The sequence below is a fragment of the Rattus norvegicus genome, chromosome 1 (assembly GCF_021556685.1).
Source record: "Rattus norvegicus strain SHRSP/BbbUtx chromosome 1, alternate assembly SHRSP_T2T, whole genome shotgun sequence".
Lineage (NCBI taxonomy): Eukaryota > Metazoa > Chordata > Mammalia > Rodentia > Muridae > Rattus > Rattus norvegicus.
In genome coordinates this window covers 254,092,839-254,118,636 of record NC_141534.1, presented here as the reverse complement: position 1 = coordinate 254,118,636, position 25,798 = coordinate 254,092,839, and the positions used below count along the sequence as shown (strand labels likewise).

The window sequence follows — 25,798 nt, the reverse complement described above, 5'->3', positions numbered from 1 at the left end:
TCATTTTGTGTTCCAGGCCGTCCGGATTGCTGCTCTGCAGTGTATGCATGCTCTCACTCGGCTACCCACTTCTGTGGTAAGTCTTTAGAGTCAGAAGTGCTTGTTTGAGACAGGGTGGTCACTGTTCTCCAAGCTGGCCTGACTTGTGTACGCTGCCATACCTGGTTGAATACTTTTTTGCTTTCAAGTGAGATTAGCCACCACCAACTGAGTATGGTAGGATAGGAACTATATACATGGTGCACATAGATAATTATAAATATGCCACCACCCCTTCCCCCGAGTGCAGAATGGATCTAGTGAATTCTGACCACCTCATAACATTGCTCATCCTACATAAAAACCTCAAATAAGAAAACTGGGGCTGGAAAGGTGGCTTAGGAGCACTGGCTGTTCTTCCAGAAGACCCACATGATTCCTAGCACCCACATGGCAGTATATAGTAATTTGTAATACCATTCTAGGGGATCCAGTGCGCGTACATCTGGCCTCATGACACCAGGCGTACACATACGCAAGTCTTTAAAATAGGGCACATTTCACTTCTATCAGAATTGAGCTGCACAGTGTAGGATGCACTTCTTGTTGTTCAGCTCAGCCAGAGTAAGATGGTGTCTCTGATTTCTTCACAGTTGCTGCCATTCAAATCTCAGGTGATCCGAGCTTTAGCCAAGCCTCTGGATGACAAGAAGAGACTTGTGCGCAAGGAAGCAGTGTCAGCAAGGGGAGAATGGTAAGCTGTTGGCTGAAGGGAATGGGGGGGACTAAGGAGAACCTCAGAATAGTGTTGTAACATTCTTCATGTCCACAGGTTCCTACTGGGGAGCCCTGGGAGCTGAGCCCTTGGTCCTCACCTAAACCCTCCTGACAATCTAACCCGCAAGTACTAATATTGAGCCATCCCACAAGGCAAGACCACCCACTGGCCTGCCCGCCCATGGATGCAGTACAAATGCTGGGCCTCTCCTGCATGGCTGTGCAAAACTCTTTTCCAAGAGCCATGATTTCTAATGGATTGTTGAAGAGACTGAGACTTGTATTTGAGGAAAAGATCTTGGGCTCTCCTGTGTCCTATCAGGACACTACGTGGCTGTGCTGCTGAAGGGCCAATCCAGTTGAGTGTGACCTTGAGAACTAGGGATGTGTGTTACATGAATGCACCTGCCAGCGAATAAAGACTTTTGTAATGGGCAGATTCCCATGTATTCCCTTTATCCTGCAGATGCTGTAGTGGCACATACCGAGAGCTCCCAGCCCTTCAAAATATGCCCAAAATAAGGGCATAAGAGACACCCTCGGGGTTGGGGATTTAGCTCAGCGGTAGAGCGCTTGCCTAGGAAGCGCAAGGCCCTGGGTTCGGTCCCCAGCTCTGGGAAAAAAAAAAAGAGACACCCTCGGAATGCCCACTCAGTGACCCACTTCTTCATCCTGAACTTCACCTTCACCAAGGCACAGAAAAGCTACTATCTTTACAAATCAAATGCCTTTATTTTCGCTCCTTCCGTAGCACGTGAGAAATGGCAGTGACCTTGGCAATAGGCTTAGGTTCTTTATCCCATTGCGAAGCCAGAACACACCTGATGGATCTTTTCCCAAAGTCAAAGAAATGGTGTCTAGCCCCAGTGCTGTGACCTAGAGCTCATTACCTGACTCCTGGTCTGGGGCTAAAACTTATTTGCCTGAGTAAAGGGACTTCAATCATTGAGTTCCTCCACACTGCATCTTGCTCTGAGGTGGCAGAAGATTGCTCTTGATTGTCCCTGTGTAGTACTCTAAGGCAGCCTAATGGTTCTTATGGTCATGGATTCCAGGAAAAGCTGCCCTTGGAAGCTCTTGAGAGACAATAAACATCGAACAATGTTCAAGTTGTGGCTTACACGGCCATCACAGAGGCTGAGTGAGCAGTCACCCAGGGAGGAGGATCCCAGCTCATCCCATTCCCATGAGGCAGGTGACTAGAAGGTAACAGCACCCGGGTCAGCCAATGCCTGTGAGGAATGATCCAAAAAAAAAAAAAAAAAAAAAAATCTCTTTAGGTCCGAGTTCTTGGTTGTCCTTCCCATTTGCCCTGCAGCAAACATACATCAAACAAAGACAGAGTTCTCATCTCTGATTCTGTCTGGGAACTGTACCCTCTGGGGCTCTGAAGGCATCTTAAGCACTTTTTAATTTAAAGCCTGGGAAGTGGGGAGACAGCTTAAGAACAGTTCATAGGGGGCTGGGGATTTAGCTCAGTGGTAGAGCGCTTACCTAGGAAGCGCAAGGCCCTGGGTTCGGTCCCCAGCTCCAAAAAAAAAAAAAAAAAAAAGAACAGTTCATAGATGCTCTAAGTATGGCCTTCTCCATTTAAGTCACTTGTTTTTGTTTCAAGACAGAACATCACTGTGTAACCCAGGTTGGCCTTGGATTACCAATCCTGGTAATTACGATGCCCTGGTCTCCTGAATGCTGGATTTCCAGGTGTGGGCTGCCATGGCCAGCCCCAATCTTGTACTGTGCTGCAAGTGCAGTAGAGGGGAATGCAATGATGATGAGGCAAAGAGGAAGGGACTTCACGGACTCATCAAGGGTAGGCACAGGGTGAGGGGAGGCAAGGTCCTCAAACTCTGGATCTGCCTGTGCCTTCCAAGTGATGGGATTACAGATGTACATGATCATGCCTAGCCTAGTAATCTGCATTTTAAAAAATTATTTCGGGGGTTGGGGATTTAGCCCAGTGGTAGAGCGTGCCCTGGGTTCAGTCCCCAGCTCCGAAAAAAAGAAGAAAAAAATGATTTCTTCTTGGACTGGACAGAGCTAGTCTCTCATATTGCTGTCAGACCTCTGTCACATGTAGGTTACCTCAGTCTCACACATTGCTGGCTTGAACTCCAGATACAGTGCCTATCTACAAGCTCTTCTGTAGTTGTTTGAACCATACCTTTTAAACCACAGTTTCAGGGGCTGGAGAGATAGCTCAGCACTTGAGTACCTGTTGCTCCTGCAGAGTTTTGATTCCTAGTACCCACATAGGAGTCTATACCACATGGCAGTCTATAACTATCTCCAGTCCCAAGGGATCCATCCAATGCCCTCTCCTGACCCCAGGTACCAGGCATGCACATGATGTGCATAACAAGTATACAGAAAATACTCATACTATTTTCTTTAAAACGTTTTAGCCTTGGGGGGTAGAGAGATGGCTCAGCAGTTAAGAGCACTCTTCCAGAGTGCTCTTCCAGAGGTCCTGAGTTCAATTCCCAGCAATCACATGGTGGCTCACATCCATCTGTAATGAGATCTGATGCCCTCTTCTGGTGTGTCTGAAGACAGCTGCACTGTACTCACATACATAAAATGGGGGGAGGGGAGTGAGTTTTAGCCTCAGGCCCCAATGGTTCAAATAAATAGTGGTTATTCCAAGTGCATAACAAAAAGCTGGTCGCATGTGGCTATTCCTGAGGATGAAACCTAATTGCAAACTCCTCAGTGTCACTAACCAGTCTGCTTTTGTGGACAGTCCACCTTCTACAGCACTGTCTTTAGCTTCAGCTGGATTACAATCTCTGATTCTGGGTATGGACCAGGTCCCTATCACAGTCCTGTTGCACAGCACTGCTGTCTTTCTTACTTTACCTTCCTGTGTCCACACCTAGGAACACCTTCCAGTTGTCCAAGCAGCCGTAGTTGTAAGGATTCCTAAACACCTAGAGACAAGGAAAATACATTGCTACTCTTCTACTTAATCTCCTTCTCATCTTGGAGATGATAGAGCTCCTGTAAGCAAAGTCTAACTTTTAAGACACCTGTTGGCTGGTTGTGATGATGCATGACTTTGACCTCAGCACTGGGCATTCTAGGCCAGCCAGAGCTACATAATGGGACCCAGCTTTAAAACAAAGTGAAAAACTAGAAACTTGTCTAAGTGAGCACTGACAGTGGCCTGTTTGTTACCCACCTGCTCACCCAAGTCCCTTCCCCACTCACTCTGCCCTTGGCCTGTAGCCGGCGTCTCTCCTTCTTGTTGATATGCCTTTCGATGCTAGTCTCACCCCGGCTGATGAGGACAGCATGCCACATGGTTAGGGCACCCAGGGCCAGGGCCACAGAACTAAGAGGCAAAAATTAATAGAAATTAGAAGCTGGAAGACAGAGAGGAGGGCAAACTCGTGGCTATGATTGGCTTAGAGCCTCTCTGCTTCATTCTCCTGACCTCATCATCCAGGGCCTAGGTGAGCACATATTCAACCTTTTAGAGGTTTACTGAAATCTGGAAAAAGGTGGTATGGAAAGGAAGATGGGGGAAATGTAGACTTTGTTAAAATGCCCATGCTTGACTTGGAAGATAGTGAAGGGTCATACAAGCATGAGGGGTTGGACTGGTTGTCGGAAATCCATGTACCAACACTGCAGCTCCAGCTACGCAGTGTAGAACAAGTCTCCTCTAAGTTCCTGATTTCCCTTCTCAGCAAATGGAGCCATATGCTTTTTGGATAGGAATCAAGAAAACAAGAGCTTCACTTAACCGTGGCACATAACAAGCACGACGGTATTATTGGTACTTAGCCACCTTCTACTGTTCTCTGTCCCCAAAATATTGAAGAAAAGCACTCTTTGCTAGCCTCAGTCCAGGACCATGGCATCTAAAAAGGGTTTTCTTAATGCTGCCCTCCCTTAAAATTTCCAGAACTGAACCAGTCAGTGATGGTATGTGCCTTTACCCCCAGCACTCAGGAAGCAGAAGCAGTCAGATCTCTAGGAATTCAAGGCCAGCCTGGTATACTGAGCTCGTTCCAGGACAGCCCAGGCTACACAGAGAACCCGGAGGGGGAGGGGGATAGGAGCTATCAAGACTGAGAGTTAAATACCTGCACAGGAACCAGAGGTAGACAAGACTCTTGTGAGTAATCCTTTCTCGAAAGGAGAAGGTAGGTGGTGGAGTCTGGTGGTATGTCTACAAAAAGAAAAGAGCAGAGCCTGGCTCCCTTGCTCTGCCAGTCTCTAGCAACTGTCACCAGAACCCCAAGCACCTACAGGCAGGAATCAGTATAAAACCAGGCAGATAAAAATGGGGATTAAAGCCACAGGAAATCAGACCAGCAGGCAGATGGGGGACCAAGCCCGGTGGCACCATCACATGGACAGACAGTGGGTAGACAGCCAAGCACAGAAGGAACTAACTGAGTCTGTAGCTTGCCAGCAGTAATGGGACTCCAGGGGAAACCACTGCAATCTCTAGCCAGCCGCATTTCCTTCACTCTGTGGCTTCCCACAAGAGGGAGATCTACACCTGCCTTGGACTAACTGGGGAGGGCTAAGCAGGACTCTAAAAAAGCACACAAGTGCACAAGATAAGGAGTTCCTAAACGAACAAGTGTGTGCGGGTGGGGTGATCCCAAAGCTGCCAGACCAGCCTGGTATCTGTCCCCTGGAACCCCATTACACAGACTAACATAGACCCCTTGCTGCTCAGGCCATCATGAAGGCAGAGTCCAAACTCAACCCCAAGAAGTGATGACGGCATAGATTACTGCAGACTTCCAGCTTGCCCTCAGGCTACCTAATCTACCCAAGAAAGTCTCCATAGAAACGTCTGACCAGTCTGGCAGCCAGCCTATGTAACTGAAGTAGCAGACTCTTAACCCTCAGGCCTGAGCAGCATGAGGCAGTGGAGTGGAGACTGCCCACCTGGTTGGCAATCGCCTGTAGTTTGTTCTTGTCAAGCTGTTTCATTTTCTAAGGGGATGAAAACAGTGTGGGTTATATTCTCAAGCCTCTAAGACAAGGGGCTACCAAATAATTCTTTGGGGAAAAGTTTCTGCTATATTGAATTAATCTCTTTCTAGCCATGGGCTCACCTCGATGGCAGCATAAGCCTCCCGGAAAAGGTCCCAACTTCCGTAGCTACAGTAGACACAGCCCAGAGTCATGAAGAAGCAGAAAGAGAAGAAGTAGCGATGGTTATAGTGGCCCACGCAATTGTTTAGCCAGGCTGGTGGAAGAATGATTAAGGACAAGATCAAATATAATTTGGGGTGTCCAAGCCCCTACAGCTCATCCTTAGTTAAGAGCATCAGCACAAAGGCAAGAAAATGGAAGAGCGTTTCCCAAGGTTAAGGCAAAAATTGTCTAAGTTTTTCAGGGCTTCCAGATGCCACCAGGAAATCTTAACCACCTGCAAATATTCAACCTAACTCAGGATAGCCATCTGCACAGAAAGTCAAAATGGGACAGCCCACAGTTCTGCCACCTTCGGCCACAGATGCCCAAACACCCTTTGATGCTCCACAAAAGACCTGCCAGAAAATTCCTTTCTCCTACAAAATCCACTCTAGAAAGCCTATAAACATTCTGCTCCTCCCAAAAAATGGTAAGCTCCCCTCCCCCACAAATGCCTCTTCTATAAACTTCTTTCTCATGAGCCAGTATTCTCTGGATTGAGGCTAGTGAGAAACTGGAGCTCACGCCTGTGAACCCTGTGCAGCGCTCTGGGGGTAAACCGGCTGAAGAGAGAAAGGATACGGCAGTGGTGATCCATCTTCAGCACACACCTGTGAGGGAGGGACACAGGCTCTGTTACGGTGGCCAAGGACCTCGAGATGTCAGTGACAATCCTTCCCTACTAGGACCAGCATCCTGCTGAGGTGGAAAGGGCACAGACTTTGAAGACAACCAGGCCTTCCTTCAAACCCAGTTCTGTCTCTTTATTGGCTGACAGGAAACATCCCTGCCTCAGTCTGTACAAGTAGCAGTGATGACTCATGCACAGACCATGCTCCAGATGAGTGAGGTATCAGCAGCCGGGAAGGAAACACAGTGCCTAGCTACATCTTTTTTTTTTTTTTTCTTTTTTCTTTTTTTCGGAGCTGGGGACCAAACCCAGGGCCTTACGCTTTGCTAGGCAAGTGCCCTACCACTGAGCTAAATCCCCAACCCCACCTAGCTACATCTTAACAGATACTTTGATACACAATTAACTCCAACTTAATTAATTAATTAAAGCCAGGTTTTGCCCTAGGGCTACAGCAAAAGGGCATCAAATGAGGTTCAGAGCGAGGCCAAGACCCACCTATTACAGATGCTGCAGTGGTGTGTTCGTGCTGGCTTAGGGTAAATGCACTTCTTACAGATGGAGACAGTAGCAATGTCATTCCTGCCCTGTGCAAATTGAAAAAAAACATTTTGACCACTACAGCAGAACAAGATTCATGCCTCAGAAGATCCCAAGTTATCCTCCTTCCCATATATGGGACTGGCTACCATAGCATGCAGTTCTGTTCTTCCCCATGCCCTGGGGGCCCCACCTGGGGTGGGTATCCAGGAGGAGTGGTGATGGCCTGGTAGTAATGGAAGACGATGAGGATCAGATTCCAGTGACTGTAGAAGAAATGCCAGCAGAGCCGTGGTACCGAATAGGTTCGCAGGATGAGGGGTAGGACACACAGATAAGCAATGGCCACAATGGACCCGGTCAGCACGATCACCAGCACCACAAACACCTGCCAACACCAGTGAGGTCAAGAGACCATGAGGGAGCAGTATGCAGGAAGACTCGGGAACTTCAGAGCTTGGGAAGCTGCCTCCAAAGCTCAGTGAAAGTCCATCAGAAACATCCCCTTTTCTGGCTCCTAGAGCACCGTCACTTACCACTCCGAACCAGCGGATCACATTGTCCACCAGCCAGTAGACAGGCTCAAAGGCAGCATCGACAGCAGTGTCACTGCCCCCAAAGGAATTGTAGAGCAGGGAGCGCAGGCAAACCTTGCCATAACGCCAGCGCTGTACCAGGCCCCGGAGCAGAGGTGGGCATCGACGCCGGTAGCCCAGGAGCAGAAGGAGACGCAGGCAGAGGCGTGCTGGGCCCAACAGCAGACTTCGCTGGCCCCGCATGGCTCCTAGGAGAGTATACTAATATAAGGATTCAGCCTGAACCATACCTCACACTACTCAAACAATGAGAAGGCCCCAAAGCATCACATTATAGGCCTTCTCAATTAAACCAGTCATCAGCTATGAAAATAGAAAGGGTCACTTTTCTAGAGTTTCCAGTGTCATTATTTCAACCATGTTACAGGATGTAGGGACTTAAGGTTCTAAGCCTACAAAAGTCATATTTACATTATACCACATGATTATGCAGCAAATCCCAGGTAATTTACACCTGAAGGACCACAGTAAAGAGGGAAACAGCTTCAAGTCAGAGTTCTTTTCTATGTGCGCTGCACACATGTGGAGGCCAGACATGGGTATCAAGTATCTCTTCCCCAGTCACTTTCCACATACTTATTTAAATTTTTGTTTTATGAATGGTTGCCTGCATGTAAGTATACCATGTTAAAAGTATTTTCTAGGGGGTTGGGGATTTAGCTCAGTGGTAGAGCGCTTGCCTAGCAAGCTCAAGGCCCTGGCCAGGTTCGGTCCTCAGTTCCGGAAAAAAAAAAAAAAAAGATTTTTAAAAAAAAAGTATTTTCTAGGGGCTAGAGAGATATCAGAGGTTTAAGAGCACTGGCTGTTCTTCCAGAGGTCCTGAGTTCAATTCCCAGCAACCACATGGTGGCTCACAACCATCTGTAATGGGATCTGATGCCCTCTTCTGGTGTGTCTGAGGACAGCTACATATATACATAAAATAAATCTTTAAAAAAATGGAAAAAAAAAAGTATTTTCTATTGGCCTGAAGCAGTTGTTGCCTCCCCTCCATCTGCTAACCTAGGTCACGTCCTGGAAGCTTCTAGCCTCCATACAATCCAATCTACACCTAGAATGTTTTCAAACCTCTAAGACTTACCACTGACTCTGATTCTGGCTAGTTCACCTCAGCTGTTCTAGCTCAAAACTCTCAGCTTCTCCAAAATTACTCTGCGTGGCCTCATGCTAACTCTGGTAATCTGTTCTAATCTTCTGGCTCCTTCTCATTCTCTAGCTCATTCTGTCTTCCCCTATGTCGAACCTGTCTCTCTCTGCAACCTGTCTCTGGAAAGCTGTCCCAGTAAAGCTGCCTCCTTCCTCTCTCTGCACTGCTCTAAGTAGCTTCCCTTTCATCTCTCTTCTCATGAGAGTTGGCCGTATCCTATTCTGTCAAACCTTTCTCTGACTTCATCACTTTGTCTGCCACTCAACTGCATATCACTTTCAAACATGGCTGCTTCCTTCTACAAACTAACTTTACCTTCGTTGTTTGGGATTAAAGGTGGGTACTAAAGGTATGTCTGTATTCCAGCCAGAGGGATTAAAGGTGTGCTAAGGACTGAGCCACCCACAACACAACTAGAAATTTATTTTTCAGTAAATAACACAATCTTGGGGTTCACAGTGTGATCAAATGTCCTGTAACAGTACTGTGTGTATACCTAGTGCCCAGAGGCCAGAGGAGGATGTCCGATCCCTTGGAGCTTTTAGATGGCTGTGAGCTGTTTTATGTGTGCTGAGTCTTCCACAAGAACAGATATCCGACTGGGCATAGTGACTGTTCCTTAATCCCGGTACTTGGGAGGCAGGAGCAGGTTGAGTCTACTAAGTTCAGGACTAACCTGTTCTACAGAGTGAGTTCAGGACAGCCAATGTTACAAAAAGAACCATTAGCTCCAAAAACCAAAATAATAATGGTGAACAGTACCATGAAGTATACCAGAAGCCTTCTCTTCAGCTCCCCACTACACCCATCCAAGCTACAGACACATGCACGCTTTTTTATTGAGATAAGGTGTTTCACCAAATGTGAAACTTGCCAATTCAGTTAAGTAAGCTCCAGAGATCGATCGACCTGTCTCCGCCTTTCCAGCCCTGTCTATTCCATGAGTTCTGTGGGATCCAACTTAGGTCATCATGTTTGTGGGCAAATACTTTACCAACTGAACATTCTCCTCGGCTCCCGCAAGGTGTTTTGGAGATAATCTGTCTACACAGACAAGAGTGAAGCTTAACCAACATAAACAAAGCTGCCTGTCTCACCATGGGAAAGGGGTACAGGTAAGACACAAGGGGTTCTCAGGATTTCCTGTTTGCTCTGCAATACACAGGATCCAGTAACTAGAGCTCTTCTGGTCCTATCCAGGGGTTCCTACTCTATCTGAAGTTATAGGCCAGCCAGATGACATGGTTCCTTGTTCCCTGTAAGAACAACCAACCACCACTGGCATGACACTCAACACTTTGTCTCTGCTTCCGCTCCCACTCCTATCCTCTGGGTACCTTCATGAGACATAGTGGGAGGGACCTGCTCTCTTGGGAGCTTTTCCAAGTCTTCTCTGTTTAAGTAGCATCTCTGTGACTGATGCTCTTGGCCCCAAGCTTCCCAGGCCCTGAGCTGGCTCTCAGCACAGCTTCTACAGCACAGAAGCTCACTGCCCAGGCAATGAACACAACTGTGGACACAGAGACACCAACAGACTTTCCATGGTAGCCTCATTAGCTGCGTAAAAATAATCTGTTTTAACGATGGACAAGGAATACTGCTGTGCCTTCAGCAACCTCACTGACTTATTTAACAGGCAGCTCATGACCCAGCAGAAACTGGATGCAGCCACTCTGCTGTGGAGATGGGTTTCAGCTCAGTAACTGGAGTAATGTACTCTCCTCGCACCCTGGCTCAAGCCCACTTTAAAAGGTTTTGCAAAAGGAGTTAATGATCTCCTTCCACAATCTTGGAAACTCAAAGGTGAAATGAAAAGTTGCAAAAAAACAAAAAAAAGCCTGCAAGAAAACCGAAGCTTGATGGGGAAAAGACCAAAATAGCCACTGCACTATGAGCCTTTCCACCTTTCCCATCACTTCCTATGAAGCTGAAAGACTTCACAGGAACTGTAAAAAAGAAAGACTGAGGCTGAGTGGTGGTAGCGCACGCCTTTAATCTCAGCGCTTTGGAGGCAGAGGCCAGCTTGGTCTACAGAGTAAGTTTCCAGGGCAATCAATCTCAAAGTTCTAGAAATTTGAGAGACCCTGTCTAAAAAATAAATAAATAAAAATCTTCAAAACTTGGCATGTGGGTTGGGGATTTAGCTCAGCGGTAGAGCGCTTGCCTAGGAAGCGCAAGGCCCTGGGTCCGGTCCCCAGCTCCGAAAAAAAGAACCAAAAAAAAAAAAAAAAAAAAAAAAAACTTGGCATGTCTGTACATCTGAAGGCGAGCGATTAGGAGGTCAACATCATCCTTGGCTACACAGCCAGTCTGAGGCCAGCATAAGATACGCGAGACCGTGTCTTTAAAAAGAATTCGGATTGTCAATCACCTCCTATATTCTTGAGTTCTGTGTGAAATGTCTACTTTAAGGCTCAAGTGACCAATTCTCATCTATTTATACCCTACTTAGGGTTCAAATCTTTCTGTAAGTAGTCTTGTAACCTCCTTCTCTAACCCTTAAATTCTTACACATACAAATGTGTATACATGCAGACATCTACACACACACATATGGCCAAGGTTTAAATCAAATGCATATAAACATCCTAGCATAATACCTGGCGCATAGAAGTTTCAATAAATACTTGTTGAAGGAATGACCTGGAGAGAGGCAGAACAGGAAAGGCCGACAGCTCTACAGAAGCCAGCAGAGACACTCCTACCAAAGTGATCACACCAAAGGATTTGCTGCACTCATTCTTTCTGGTAAACAAAGAAACAGAACCATTATTAGAATCACAGCACTAAAGAACAATAACTTAGAGGACACCTCAAACTGGAAATCAAACCTGTAAAGTGGAAAGCATATAGTTGCTGATCAAACTCCAGTGAACAAAGAATGGGTCCAGGACCCCCCCCCCCCCAGCCTAGTGGGATATGAGGAGAAGGAGGAGACTAGAAAAAGATGTAATAAATGGACCACAAGTGAAAAGGTTTTACCTTGGGAAACAGAGAAAAAAAACAAAGTCTTTAAATCTAAATGTGGTGAGAAGTCATGGATGACCTGAATGAACAGAGGAGGGATAAGCCAGCATAGTTCCTCCAAACCCCAAGTCCTGCCACCTCTCAGTAGAATCCACAGAGTACAGTGGCCATCTGCCACCAGAGTAGAGATTAGCAGGCAACAGCACTCCCCTAAATCACCATCTGTATTCAAAGAAGCCTGACTGACAGGGAGGGAAGGGGAGATAGGAATAAATTCCAGAGCCAAGAGATGAAACTGAGATCAAGTCACGGCAAATTTCATCTGGACACAGCTGCTGCTCCCGTGACCTTTGCCATATCAAGCTGATGTCAAGAAAGCATAATATTCTATTAATGAAGTTGTCTTTCCCGGCTAACATGCTAAAATGGAAGAATGCAAAAGGAATGGTATGTTAACGTCAAGCTGCCCATTCATAGTTAAGGAGCTCACGCTCTAGAGTATCTGCCTGCAAGAGAAGAAACTGTCGTTTTACAAAGCTTAAAAAAAAAAAAAAAAAAAAAAAAAAAAAAAGGTTGTGTCTCCAGGTGCAGCAGGGTCCAATTATGATAGGCTCAGGTCAAAAAAAAAAAAAGAAAAAGAAAAAAGGCTTAAGCTTAGTCTGTCTCGAACTATCTACGACACTTTGTACAAACCAAACCTTGTCTCTGGATCTGAGTCTCCAAACTCGTGAAATGGGCGAGTTGGGACTGAGGATGAGTTGGGACAGCCACGCAGGGCAGGGCGCAGAGAGTCCAGGAACTTGAACTTAAGGGCCTGGACACCCGAGACTCGGATGGGGACAAGAACCGCGCCTTCACTCTTACCTGCCTCCTGCCAGCTTCTCAATCAGCTAGATTAGGCCAAGTCTCCCAGTCAGCCACTCACTGCCTCCCCTTCCAGCTCGGGACCCAGGCCGGGCCGAGCTAAGGCTAACCCACCATGGCCCTGAGCCCGCAGCGCCAGCCAGCGGACCGAGACCCGCGGACAGCCCATCACCACCCAGCTGCGCAGGCGCGAGTCTCAGAGCCCGCAAAGTCACGCCCAGAACTCTGTCCCGGGGCAGCCTGGGAAATGGAGTCAGGCTTCGCTCTTACGCCTTGCGCGGTCGAAAGCGCCAATTGGTGCACGCGTAACTGCGAGGCCGCTCCTCTAGTTGACCAATAAGAAGTCGTCTTGGTTCTCATCCGGGTTGTGGACGGTGGCAAGCATGGCACCACCTGTGAGGTACTGCATCCCGGGTAAGTGAGCGGTCTCCGCAGGCAGACCCTGGCTGCGGGCAGCCAGTTTCTGGGAGCTCGTAGCTGAGGCACATGTCTTCTGCAGGCGAACGTCTGTGTAACTTGGAGGAAGGCAGCCCGGGCAGCGGCACCTACACCCGGCACGGCTACATCTTTTCGTCGCTGGCTGGCTGCCTGACGAAGACCAGCGAGAATGGCGCGGTAAAGAAAGCGGCTAGCCAACGAGCGTCACCTCTCAGGCTGCCATCGAGTTCTGGTCCTTGGGCACAGGCACTACCGGGAGGACCTGTCTTTGGTGTCTCAGAGCTTTGGTCTCCCAGCTTCTCCCAGCTCTGATCCCAGCGCTGTGCTAAAACACACCTGCTGCACACCATTTAGGTTGGGCTGGCATAGTTGTGTAGAGACACTCACAGAAGGAGGTGGAGGGGAAAAGCACGCAAATTTGAGAATAGCCCGGCCAGCCGAGAGCTTCTTCCCGTCATGCATCTCGACTACCTCCGCTTTCTTGTGGCTCTTGTGTCCCACTTCACTGACATCAATGTAGTAATGCTGGAGATTTTCAGTGTCTTAGTGAACTAAACTCTGTTTCGAAGCCTATGCAATGCATGTACTTGTCTGTCTGGAACACACTTCTGCTCAATCCCTTTTGTTTTTTGTTTGTATGTATGGCTTTCCCAGAGAAGCCCTTCTGGACCTGCTGACTGAGAAAATGGGGGTTTTAGTGGCAGTAGGATTGTTGTGCCCAAGAACCTTCCCTGGAGCACTTATTTAAATATGTTACTCATGATAACTAGATTCTTGCCCAAGTAGAAGTTTAAGTGTAGCCATGCATGGTGATACACGAGTGTATTCCCAGCTTCTAACTGACTCAGATAAAGCAGTGGTTGACATTTGTAAGACTATAAAAACTAAGAATTAAACCTCCTCAGGCTGGGCTTGTGGCTCATCAGCACAGCGTTTGCCTAGCTTGGGACCTGGGGAAAAACACACCCTCTTTAGAGACTGGCAAAACCCAAACTTCCCACTTTGTGTTGTACTTATTTGTAAAAAAAAATGGGCTCCAGTCTATTGGTTTTGGAGATAAAACTCAGCCTGTCAGTCTACTCACTACATAGATGTCCTGCCCAGTGGTGCCCTTAGTTGCTACTGGGGATAGAGTCCTGAGCCCAATACACTTAGCTTTTGTTACCAGGGAGACAGACACAAACCATGAGCAAATGCACAAACATATCTTCAAAAGAAGTGTGCGGAACAGTGAGAACATGTAACGGGCTGCATGAATTCTAGATAGTGACAATAATATTTCGGCACCTGAAGATAAGGAGAGGTGGAGGACTGTGGAAAGAATGGATTAGACAGACAACGTGAAATGGGAGGGACTTAGTAAGGTAAGGAAACAGCACAGAGCAAGAGAGGTAAGATAATACACCAGTTGCCATTGGAGTAAAACAAGAGTTGCCATTCTATAGCATTTAATTGCAAATCCTGAAGTAAAAAAAAAAAAAGTTATAGCTTGAAGAAAGAGTCAGGATATTCATAATTATAAGCAATAGGATTTGTACCAGGAAATCCCAAGAGAGTCTTCAGTCATTTACAACTAATCAGAATGATCACATTAAACCTGGCAGCCTAGTTCTAATGGCCTCTGATCCTCTTTATTTCCTAAAATGACTAATGTCCTCTGCTATGGGCTATAAATGAATCTACAGGCTGCCTGCCCTTGTGACCTCGGCTGTTGTAAGATACCCCTGTATTATCCTCAGCCTTCAGTTCTCTTTACCCAGGGCTTACTTAGCCAGTACACTAACCTTCGTATTCTCTCCACAGCTTCCCGTGGTATCAGTAATGAGAGAGACAGAGTCCCAGTTACTTCCAGATGTGGGAGCTGTCGTCACCTGTAAGGTAAGCCGGTCCTAGTCATGATTAGGCCGAGATCCTACAACTGCCGTGGTCCGCTGCTTAATACAGTAGTCCCTAGCTAGAGAAGGGTGTTTTAAGTTTATTACTGCTAGAAGGTCAATCTCAGGGATGGATGTGTTGACTCAGCCTTTAATCCCAGTACTCAGGAGGCATAGGCAGGTGAATACTTGAGGACAGCCTGGTCTATGCAGAGAGTTCCAGGACACCCAGGGCTTCATAGAGAAACCCTGTCTCAAAAAGAAAGAAAAGAATGAAAAATTTATTTTTAGCCAGGCTAAAATATAAAATATCTGTGGTCTCGGTATTTGGATGCTGTTTAGAATTATTGAACAGTAGTCCAAGACCAGAATAGGCTACAGAGTGAGATCCTGCACCCCACAATCCCAACACTATTCACATTTTAAGTACTCGGTAGCAAATTGTGGTTAGTGGCTGCCATACTGGTTGACATATGACTTTAGTTTGGGGGGTGTGGGAAAGTGATGGACTCCCCAGAAGTACGTCTTCAGTTCTAGGAAATGATTGGTTTTGTTTTACCTCATGTGAATAGTTATCTTGTCTGTATCATATGCGTGCCTGCTACCACAAAGCCTAGAAAGGTGTGTCGCACCCCCTGGGACTAGAGGCACAGATAATTATAGGCCACCATATGGGTGCTAGGAATGGAATCCAGGTCCTCTAGAAGAGCAGCCGGTGCGCTTAGCTGCTGAGCCATCTGTCCAGCCCCAGGAAATCACATTTCTGTCATCACAGAAATTTTTGCTGGCAGGGCATAGGTGCACGCTCCTCCAATGGTGCTTGGGAGGCGGGGAATCTCAAAGGGGAGCTAGGCTGCAAGGTAACCCTCTGTCCCAAAGACGGCTGGAGGGAAGACAGACACGGCAAGAGGCAGGCATATCTCTGTGAGTTCAAGGCCGACCTGGTTTAGAGTGCCAATAAAGGTGGGGCTACATAGTAAGACCTTGCCTTAAAGGAAGCGGGAGAGGAAGGAGTAGGGGAGAGTGTGAGTCAATAAATAAAATGGCTTATCAGGCAGTCACTTTCCATACAAGCCTGCTGACGCACATAAGAATGAATCCAGGAGGGGCTGGGGATTTAGCTCAGTGGTAGAGCGCTTCCCGCAAGGTCCTGGGTTCGGTCCCCAGCTCCGAAAAAAAGAACAACAACAAAAAAAAAGAATGAATCCAGGAGAAAACCAACTCAGCAAAGTCGTCTGCTTAGTTTTGATCAGCTTGCCACATACTAGCGCTACACGGAAGGAGGAAACTCAGTGAGGATTTGCCTCCATCAGCTTGGCCTGTCTGTGGGACATTTTCTTGGTTGGCGTTTGATATGGGAGGACCCAGACCATTGTGGGCAGCACCACCACTGGGTGAGTGATCTCTGATTGTGTAAGAAAGCTGGCTGCGTGAGCCCAGGAGAGCCAGTAAACAGCACTTCTCCAGGCCCCCTGCTTCTGTTCCCAACTCTAGGTTCTGCCGTACGTTTCTTCTACCTCAGCTCTCCCTGATAATGGACTGTAACTGTAAGACACTTCCCAAGTTGCTTTTGGTCTGTGCATTTATCACAGTAACAGAAAGTAAACCGAGGGCTGGAGAGATGGCTCAGCGGTTAAGAGCACCGACTGTTCTTCCCAAGGTCCTGAGTTCAAATCCCAGCAACCACATGGTGGCTCACAACCATCTGCAATGAGATCTGATGCCCTCTTCTGGTGTGTCTGAAGACAGCTACAGCGTACTCATATAATAAATAAATAAAATATTTAAAAAAAAAAAAAAAGAAAGAAAGTAAACCGAACAGACCTCTCACTTACGCTGTGAGGTGTGAGCCTGCACTCAGTGCCCCAGCACACACTTACAATTATTATTATTATTATTATTATTATTATTATTATTATTATTATTTCTAAAAGGTGAGAAAGACTTGCTTTGTTTATTTTGTTTGAAGAAGTTTCACTGTACGCTGTTGATCTGAAGGCTTCCAGGACCGAGGTAGATAAATCCAGACATCTGGTTTTCTTTCTGGCTTGTAGCTTACTTGGTAGACTGCTCACCTACCATGCTCAACCCATAGGCACCACATAACTTGGGCATGGTGTTGTGCACCTATAATTACAATCCTCAGGAGGTCGAGGTAGGGGGTTCAAAAGTTCAGCATCACCATTTCCTACACAGTGCGTTAAGATCCCAGCTAGCAACTACCATCTGAAAGAGTTCACAATTCTCACCAGGCTGTTACTGCTGATGTCTGGGGAAAGGGTGTCCTTTTTCCTTTTCCTTCTGTAGTCCTGGATATCCTGGAACTTACTGTGTAGCCCAGGGCTGGCCTTAAGCTTGGCGAGGCCGTCTTCTTGCCTACCCCTCCAAACTGCTGGGGCAATGGATATGTGCCATCGGGACTAGCGTTATAAACACTGTGCTGAGAAGCCTGGCCTTTGTATAGACCAATCAAGTATTATATCAACTGAGCTCCGTCCTCAGCCCACAGTATTTGAAAGCAGGTACAGCTAATGTGCTCTATGTGCCTATAATGTTCAGGATGTTTCCTCTCCATCCCCATCTTCTACCAATCGTATTTATTTATTTATTTATTTATTTATTTATTTATTTATTTATCATCATCATCACACGCTGTGTAGTGTAACAGAGCATGACTATTTACTTACCCTCTTGTCTCCATCCACTAGGTGCTGGGATTACAGGTGTATACCACCTCACACAGCTTCATTCTTCATTCATTCACTGTGTTATTCTGAAAATGTCACAAAGCACAATGATCTCAATTGTCAAGGAATTAGCTGAAATGTAGATTAAATTCTATCCACAGACTGGTTTCTTGGGAAGAACTGTGAAAGGCCTCGATTATTGTACTATGCTGTATAGTTATGTAAAACTTAGTGGCCTTTTTTGTTGTTATTGTTGTTTTCTTAAATTTTGAGCCAAGCCATGGTGGCTCACGCCGTTAAATCCTAGCACTTGGAAAGCAGTGGTAGTCAGATTTCCAAGTTCAAGGACAGCCAGGGCTACACAGAGAAACCCTGTCTGGGGGAGCAGAAAAGGGGGACAAGTAAGACAGAGTTGTTGAGGCTGGCTTAGATTTACAATGTAGAACAAACTGGTTTTAGTTTGAGACTCTCCTGTCTCAGCCTCTGTTGTAGCTAGGATTATATTAGAGACAAGTCACCACAACACCACACCTAATTTAAGATTACTGAGTACTTCTTAAAGTCAATACTGTGTATTCTCTTTGGATTCTCATAATAGCAGTATCAGGTAGCCGCTGTAGCTTTTAGCCCACAGACATGTCTTGGACAAAATAGGTGTTAACTTTGCTTAAATTGGCTGGATAGATGGCTCTCGGGTTAAGAGCATTTGCTGCTTTCGGTTCTCAGCATCTACTTTGAGCAGCCCAGCTGCCTATGACAGACAGCATTTTGTGGGTGATGGATACGACACCTCTAGTCTCCATGGGTACCTGCACACAAGTGCACGCACCCAAATACAGACACACATGAATATAATTTTTTGAAATGAAATGAAGGGCAGGAAGATGGCTTAGTAGCTAGGAGCACTTGCAGAAGACCTGGGTTTAGTTCCCACCACCCCCATAGTAGTTCACAATCATCCATAACTCCAGTTCCAGGAGATCCAGCCCCCTCCTGTGACCGCCATAGACACCAGGCACACATGTGGTACACCTACATGCATGCAGGCAAAACACACATTACATCTAAAAGCAAAACCAAACAAAAACCCTTAAATCTATGGAATAGTTTTCAGTTGAGCTAAAAATCCTAGTAATTCCTTACTTGCTCTCTGGCTCTTTGAGTGACAGCCGCTGGTGCTCTGACGCTGATCCTTTCTCTGTTCCCTAGGTCTCTAGCATCAACTCACGTTTTGCCAAAGTACACATCCTGTATGTAGGATCGACACCACTTAAAAATGCTTTTCGGGGAACTATCCGGTAAGAGGTATTCTGTGTTTACATTTGCCTCAGCACAGGGAGTCAGGAGAGGATAGTGGGCAAGACTGGAATTTGTGGAGCAATTACAGTTCCATTTCCTGCCTGCTTTAGTCTCTCCTTTGTGCTTTACTTACTTCTTGCCCCACAGTATATCCCGAGAAGTGTTATGTGAGCTACGAGAAAAGGAGAATGTTAATAACGAGGATTTATACATAAAGCAGAGGGTGCTGGTGATACATTTCAGTTGATGGGGAAGCTCTAGATTTGATTGTCAGCTGCCACATAGATGAGATGAGGCAGTGCTTGCCTGGATGGAGGCAGGAACATGAGAAGTTGAAAATAAACCTTGGCTACATAGCAAGTTTGAGGCCAGCCTGGGCTGCATGTGACCCTGTCTCAGTATGGACTGAGGAAAGCGGTAGACCAGCAGCACTGGGATGCATGAGACAAAGTCGAGGCCCGTGGGACACGCCTTCATGTTCTTTCTCTGTTCTCCCATTATACTTATTATTACTGTGTGCCATCTGTGTGTGCCGACCCGTACTGCAGCACACACATGTGTGAAAGCCAGGACAACTTGATGGAGGCAGTTCTGCCTCTGTCCACTTTGATGCGGGTTCCATTGGGCTTAAACAACACACTGAGCCCTGAGCCATCTTGGCTATCCACCTTTGTCATTCTTTATTTTAATTTTGGGTTTGATTAAACCCAAGGGTTGTAAGAAAAACGTTAGAGAGGGCCTGGAGAGATGGCTGAGCTGTTAAGAGCACTTGTTCTTATAGAGGACCCAAGTTCAATTGCCAGAACGCACATGGTAACTCCAGTGCAAGGGACCAAATAGGCATGCGTGTGCTGCACATACATGCACACGGGCAAAACATTCATACACGTGAAATCAATCTTTAAAAAGAAGTAGCAAAGGTTTGTAGGTAAAATATTATGTGGCTTCTTTGAAAGGAAACAATTATGCAGTAATTGTAGACTGGATAATTTGGTGGAGGTGGTTTGGTCTGATTTGGTTTCATTTTTGGTTTTTTTTTTTTTTTTTTTTTTTTGGACAAAAGTCCTATAGTCAGGCTATCCTTAAATTCCATATGTAGCCAAGAATTACCTTTAATTTCTGATAAGCCTTTCAGTCGCCAAGAGTTATAAATATTATTGTTCTGTATTGTCCAAGAAAGGGTACAATTTTATCATTCATGCTAAAGATGGCTCTCCATCCTGTGGCAGTTGGGAACCAAATATGGCCTACTCTGTCTGCTTTCAGTCTTTCCTTCTCAAATAACTAATCTTACTTTCTTTGGTTTTTTTGTTTGTTTGGTTTTTTTTAGCAAGGAAGATATTCGAGCAACTGAAAAAGACAAGGTTGGTGATTAGTGGTTTGAGCGTTTGTTCCTATGACTTTAGGAATCTTGCTTTAAAAATTATTATCCCCAGGACTCAGCCTTTTTAGAGCCATTACTCTTTGTCCAGAGGAACCAGTTTTGTTCCCAGCACCTATACAATGGATAACAACCCCCTGTGATTCCAGTTTTAGGGCATCTGACAACCTATTTTAGCCTCCACAGGCACCCACATGCGTGTGGTATACATACATTCACTCATGCACACATATATACACATTTAATAAGTAAATCTAAAAGAAAGGATGATGGATGGATGGATGGCCTGCCGACCAGCCTGGATTGATGCATACTCACCTTTAACTTCAGCTCTCAGGAGCCAGAAGCCTGCAGACCTCTTGAATTTGAGGCCAGCCTTAGGATGGTTAGAACTACAAAGACCTTTTCTTGTAGTACATTTCTACTATAATATGAAATTAAGATCTCTGTCCTTTCTTCCCATACAAGATGTTTTTCAGTTGACTGAAATAAGGTTAGGCTGTTACTCTCATTTAAAAATTATTAGCCAAGTATGGTGGTAGGTGTCTATAATTTCAGTGCCCATGAGGGAGAAGCAAGTAGGTGACCCCCTGTGTGTTTAAGGCCAACATGGTTTACAGAGCAAGTCCTAGGCTAACGAGGGCTACATAGTAAGACCCTGTCGAAAAATTAACCAATTAATGAAAGGTATTAGTAGGCTAGGGAGATGGTAAGTGCCTGCTGTGTGAACATGAGAGCCTGAATTTAGGCCCCTGGCTCCTCTGTGTGGTCAGTGGTGCCATCAGACCTAGTCTCTGTCTATTACTTCTCTTTGTTTTTTGCAGGTAGAAATTTACAAGAGTTTCCGGCCAGGTGATATAGTTTTGGCCAAAGTTGTATCCTTTTGAGGTGTTTGTTTCTTTCTTTCTCTCTTTCTCTCTCTCTCTCTCTCTCTCTCTCTCTCTCTCTCTCTCTTTCTTTCTTTCTTTCTTTCTTTTTGAGACAAGGTTTCTCTGTGTAGCCCTGGCTGTCCTGGAACTTATTCTATAGACTAGGCTGACCTTTGAACTCATAGATCCACCTGCCTCCTGATTACTGTGATTGAAGGGGTTCACCACCACTGTCCAACCAAAGTTGCATTCTTGGTTCCCCAGTTTTCTAGTTATCAAAAGAAGAAATGGAACAGGGCATGATGACAACATATAATCATAATACGTAGGAGGTGAAGACAGGATCAGGAGTTCAAGGCTGGCCTGGATAAATAAAACCATATGAGAAAAACAAGCATAAAAACCCAAGGTTAAGGGCTGGAGAGATGGCTCAGCAGTTAAGGGCACTGACTGCTCTTCCAGAGGTCCTGAGTTCAATTCCCAGCAACCACATAGTGGCTCACAACCATCTGTAACAGATTCTGGTGTATTTGATGACAGCTACAATGTATTCATATACATTAAATAAATTTAAAAAAAAAAAAGCAAGGTTAAGTAGTAGAAGCAACAGCACTTAGAGCCTCATTTCCCTTCACTGTGTGGTGTGACTAGATCTCCCTAGGTGATGCACAGTCCAATTACCTGCTGACGACTGCTGAAAATGAGTTAGGGGTTGTGGTGGCCCACAGTGAGTCAGGTAAGTCCTTGTTCCCAAGTCCCTTTTCCTGGGAACCTGGGTTGACTGGGAAATAATAGGGACACACATACTTATATGTGATAAAAAACAATATTAAAAAATATAGAAAATCAATTATGGATATCACATACCATGGTGGGTCCAGTCCCCAGCATCTTCCAGCAAAACAACAAAAACAGAAACAAAAAACCACAAGGTAATGTCACGTTGTGATGCATCTGTCTTACTGTGTGTGAGTACATGCCAGTGCTTGCCCCGTGATGACATCCCATCTCAGCATGTCCCAATGGTGGGGAATGTATAGCTCAGTTTACTGAGATTAGGTTGATCCCCTAAAGGTCAGAGATGAGGTAACTGCCCCATGTATCATGGAGTAAGTAAGGTTTCTTTCTTTTCCCTTAGAGAAGTGTTCCCTTGGTGCTGGGGATGGCACCCACGGACTTCCATATGCTAAGCAAGCTTTCTTGAACTGAAGCCATGTCATGTCTGGCTGAAAAGAAAAGAGCCTCAGCAGAGTATCTGGAGTCACACCTCCAACTCTCGTCTTTGTTTTCCTTCTAGGTGTCCAGATGGTCCCCATCAGCTGGTGTGAGATGCAGTGCCCCAAGACCCACACTAAAGAATTCCGAAAAGTAGCCAGAGTACAGCCTGAGTTCTTACAAACCTGAGCTCACTCTACCCACAGAGGGGGTCCACTCTCTAAAAGTACATGTGTGAAAAAAGCGATAAGATGCCATGGTCTTTACTGAGGTACCTGCAGTCAGCTGGCAACCATCTCCTGAAACAGTGTGCCCAAAAATAGTCATGCCGTAATGAACACCCAAGGCTCCCGCAGCTGAGGCAGGAAGATCGTTCGTGCCCAAGTTTGAGGCCAGCCTGGGCTGCATAGTAAGACTCTCAACCAAAAGACAAAAAAGAAAATGTACACTATTTGAAACACTATTTTGGGGAAACTGATTTTTATTCTCTGGCTCATGAATCTCATTTAAAGGCACTCAACCAACAAAATCATGTAATATTGAAAATACCTTATGCCTTTATATATGTGTACATATGTATTTTGTTATGACTGGAAAAAATTCTTTTCATTTGTTAGTGATATAGTTTTCTTCTTTGCGCACACGTGTGTGTGTGTGTGTGTGTGTGTGTGTGTATGTGTGTGTGTGTGTGTGTGTGTTTTATGACACCAGCTTCAGCTTCTTCATGTGAATGCTTGGGAGTTTAACTCGGGTGCTCACAGTTGGGTAACGATTTCCTTTACCTTTTAAGCATCTGCCCAGCCCATGCTGTCACTATTTAGATGAACTTGCAGTGATCTTTCTCACTTGGCTCCCCAGTACGGATTACTAGCATGGCTGCCGTGTCTTCTGTTGTCTTTAGCAGAGAGAAGAATCTAAGTAATGTTGTGACTTTGGATCAGGTGTGATTACCTAGTGGCCCTCATTAACTGGCCCTGATCACCACCCATCCTTTTGTGTTTTTTCTGTCTGATGTATGACTGCTTCCCTTATGTGCACCATGTGTGTAGTGCCCCTGGAGGCCAGAAGAAGGTATTGATTCCTGAGAACTGGAGTTTTAAGTTGTGAGCTCCAACTACTCTCAGCCACTGATCTCACCCACTTTTTTTATTTTGTTTTTTGAGGCAAGGTCTAACTACTATGTAATAAACACCTCATTAACATACATTATGTTTATTGAAAACTGTTATGTCCATGGGTGATTCAGATAGCATGTGAGTGGTTCTGAAAATATTTAATAAACAGTTAACTGTGACAGAGTAGGAATCCCTGAACTGTTGACTGAATTGACAGAAGAGGCTGGACACTACCATGTGAGCTGGACTAGTGACAAGACCAAAAGAATTGTGAAGGAATTAGGCAAGCGTGAACGTGTTCTAGCACATGGAGATCAGAAATCAAGGCCTGAATTTGAGGAAGAGAAGGAAAAGGTAGCTATGAGCCTAGCATGAAGACACCTCAGGGGTGGCTCTTACTGCCATGCAAAGACCTGTAAGTTCAGTGTACTTCATGCGTGCTGGAAGTGAGCTCTGGGTTCAGCCTGCCTGGGTTTGTGAGCTTTCAGCAAGATAGTATGTTGTATTTAGTTTTATCTAGCGTATGTAAGTATATGCCATGTGTATAAGTGGGAATCAGGTCTGTACTAACCTTTGCTTTTGGCTTTTTTTTTTTTTTAGCAGATAGCCACTTTTAAAAAATTGTATAATTAAAATTCTGTAATTGTGTGCACAAGTCTGTGCCAGAGCACATATGACACAGCATGTATTTGGAAGTCAAAGGACAACCTTGTAGAGTCCATTCTCTCCTTCCACCTTTCTGTGAGTTCCAGAGATCCAACTCAGGTCACCAGGCTTACACAGTCACCTCTCTACCTGCTGAGCCATCTCACTGGCCTGCACCTGGTCTGGGTGTCCATCTTTTCCTGTTTCTGCTCCATTGTGTGCTCTAGGCTAGCTTAGCCCGGGAGCTTCCAGGCAGTTCCCTTGTCTCTACTTCTCACTAGAGTACTGTATGTTCCTGCGTCCAGCTTTTTTCATGGGTTCTAGGGATCAAACTTAAGTCATGCACTGTGACAAGAGCCTCTACACACAGCCCTCCTAACCAGAGGGAGGGTGGGGCTAACATTGAACTTTTTTGACCATGTGGAAGTCAGAAGTCAACTTGTTAGTGTTCCGTTCTCTTCAATTCTGTTTCTACCGTGTGGACCCAGGGTTCAGACTTGGGTTTGGCTTCAAGTACAGCTAGCTGAGCCATCTCACCAGCATTTTTGTCTCCTTTGTTGAAATTTTTATTGTGCCACATATTCAAACATTCAGGAGGCTTAGACAGGAGAAACACAGGGTAAAGCTAATCTAGCTTACAACAGCAAAATCATCTCAAAACATATCTTTTAGTGGATTAACTATAGGGCCTGTCTTAGAGTTTCTATTGCTGTGGCAAAACGCCATGACAAAAATCAATTTAGGGAGGGAAGAATTTATTCAGCTACTGTTCGTCATTAAAGGAAGTCAGGACAGGAACTCAAGCAGGGCTGGAACCTGGAAGCAAGGGATAATGCAGGGGCTATGGAGGGGTGCCACTTATTGGCTTACTCAGCCTGCTTTCCTATAGGACCCAGGACCACCAGCCCAGGGCTGAAACTGCCCACAAGGGGCTGAGCTCTCCCCTATTAAAAAAGTTAAGACTAATTAAGAAAATGCCATACATCCAGATCTTATGAAGGAATTTTCTCAGTTGAGGTTCCCTCCTTTCAGGAAACTAGTTTATCTTAAAGTTGACATAAAACTACCCAGGACAGGGCCACAAGCAGCCCCCTTTTGTGTTTTGTTGTTTGCTGTGCTAAGGGTCAAATTCAAGCCTTCACACATGCTAAGCTCATGTACTGCTGCTGGGCTTGACCCAACACATTCACCAAGTCCTAGGATTCAAGACCAGCACTGAAAATGGAAAGATCTCTTGGACCTTTGATCTAGTTTCCAACATTGGTAACACTTGCAGTTATATTTAGGCCAGTGGTTAATAAGGAGGGAAAGGGAAAAGAATTATAGTACAAGGCTTTATTCTCAGCACTCAGGAGGCAGAGGCAGGCAGATAATGGGAGTAGAAGGCCTGCCTAGTTTACATCCTGAGATTCTGTCACAAAAAAACAAATGTGGATAGAGAGATCAGTGCTGAAGGGCACTTGGAGCTCTTGCAGAGGACCTGAGTTCTATTCCCAGAACCCGCATGTTAGCTCACAACCATCCATAACTCTAGGAGATCCTAGGCCCCTCTCCTGACTACTGTGGGCAACAGGCATGCATACATACGTACATACATACATACATGAAGAC

At 45.7% G+C, this 25,798-nt stretch overlaps 3 protein-coding genes across 30 annotated transcripts in view; 2 read left to right on the top strand and 1 right to left on the bottom strand.

Annotated features, from left to right (window-relative positions):
• Mms19 (MMS19 cytosolic iron-sulfur assembly component) overlaps positions 1–1,193 on the top strand; it is a 37,124-nt gene extending 35,931 nt beyond the window's left edge. For all 10 annotated transcript variants that reach the window (XR_015649660.1, XR_015649645.1, XR_015649669.1 and 7 more), the window contains 3 exons: positions 17–76; positions 633–733; positions 812–1,193. Coding sequence is in view for 5 of the 10 variants with exons in the window: in NM_001271596.1 (NP_001258525.1) it covers positions 17–76; positions 633–733; positions 812–839 (189 nt within the window). In the remaining 5 variants the exon portion in view is untranslated. The remainder of the gene's footprint in view (positions 1–16; positions 77–632; positions 734–811) is intronic.
• Positions 1,194–1,468: 275 nt separating this feature from the next.
• Zdhhc16 (zDHHC palmitoyltransferase 16) lies at positions 1,469–12,845 on the bottom strand. 14 transcript variants are annotated; one of them, XM_087587868.1, is made up of 13 exons: positions 12,665–12,837; positions 11,434–11,578; positions 9,330–9,514; positions 7,627–7,874; positions 7,284–7,478; positions 7,049–7,137; positions 6,502–6,530; positions 5,838–5,971; positions 5,668–5,715; positions 4,848–4,933; positions 3,967–4,090; positions 3,616–3,686; positions 1,469–1,988 (listed from the first exon to the last, which is right to left on the bottom strand). In XM_087587868.1, the coding sequence occupies exons 4-13, from the start codon at positions 7,867–7,869 to the stop codon at positions 1,874–1,876; spliced, it is 1,134 nt and encodes a 377-aa protein (XP_087443994.1). In that variant the 5' UTR covers positions 7,870–7,874; positions 9,330–9,514; positions 11,434–11,578; positions 12,665–12,837; the 3' UTR covers positions 1,469–1,873.
• Positions 12,846–13,026: 181 nt separating this feature from the next.
• Exosc1 (exosome component 1) lies at positions 13,027–23,043 on the top strand. Of its 6 annotated transcripts, none has more exons than XM_087588207.1 (8): positions 13,027–13,078; positions 13,164–13,279; positions 14,906–14,980; positions 18,873–18,961; positions 20,293–20,330; positions 21,172–21,218; positions 21,864–21,948; positions 22,510–23,043. In XM_087588207.1, the coding sequence occupies exons 1-8, from the start codon at positions 13,048–13,050 to the stop codon at positions 22,614–22,616; spliced, it is 588 nt and encodes a 195-aa protein (XP_087444333.1). In that variant the 5' UTR covers positions 13,027–13,047; the 3' UTR covers positions 22,617–23,043. The 6 variants fall into 6 exon arrangements, with proteins under 6 accessions (XP_087444333.1, XP_087444339.1, XP_087444355.1 ...); XM_087588213.1 differs by having other exon boundaries at positions 13,164–13,456; positions 20,293–20,326; positions 21,168–21,218; XM_087588229.1 differs by having other exon boundaries at positions 13,164–13,456.
• Positions 23,044–25,798: the final 2,755 nt, after the last annotated feature.

Coding starts and splice junctions, on each gene's coding strand:
- Exosc1 (XM_087588207.1), top strand. CDS start 13,048: ATGGCACCACCTGTGAGGTACTGCATCCCGG. Junction 14,981..18,872: donor GAGCTGTCGTCACCTGTAAG/GTAAGCCGGTCC, acceptor TCTGTTCCCTAG/GTCTCTAGCATCAACTCACG. Junction 21,219..21,863: donor ATATAGTTTTGGCCAAAGTT/GTATCCTTTTGA, acceptor TGGTGTGACTAG/ATCTCCCTAGGTGATGCACA.
- Zdhhc16 (XM_087587868.1), bottom strand. CDS start 7,869: ATGCGGGGCCAGCGAAGTCTGCTGTTGGGCCCAGCACGCCTCTGCCTG. Junction 5,972..6,501: donor GAAGATGGATCACCACTGCC/GTATCCTTTCTC, acceptor TTCTTCCACCAG/CCTGGCTAAACAATTGCGTG. Junction 1,989..3,615: donor CTAGGTGTGGACACAGGAAG/GTAAAGTAAGAA, acceptor CATTCCTCACAG/GCATTGGCTGACCCGGGTGC.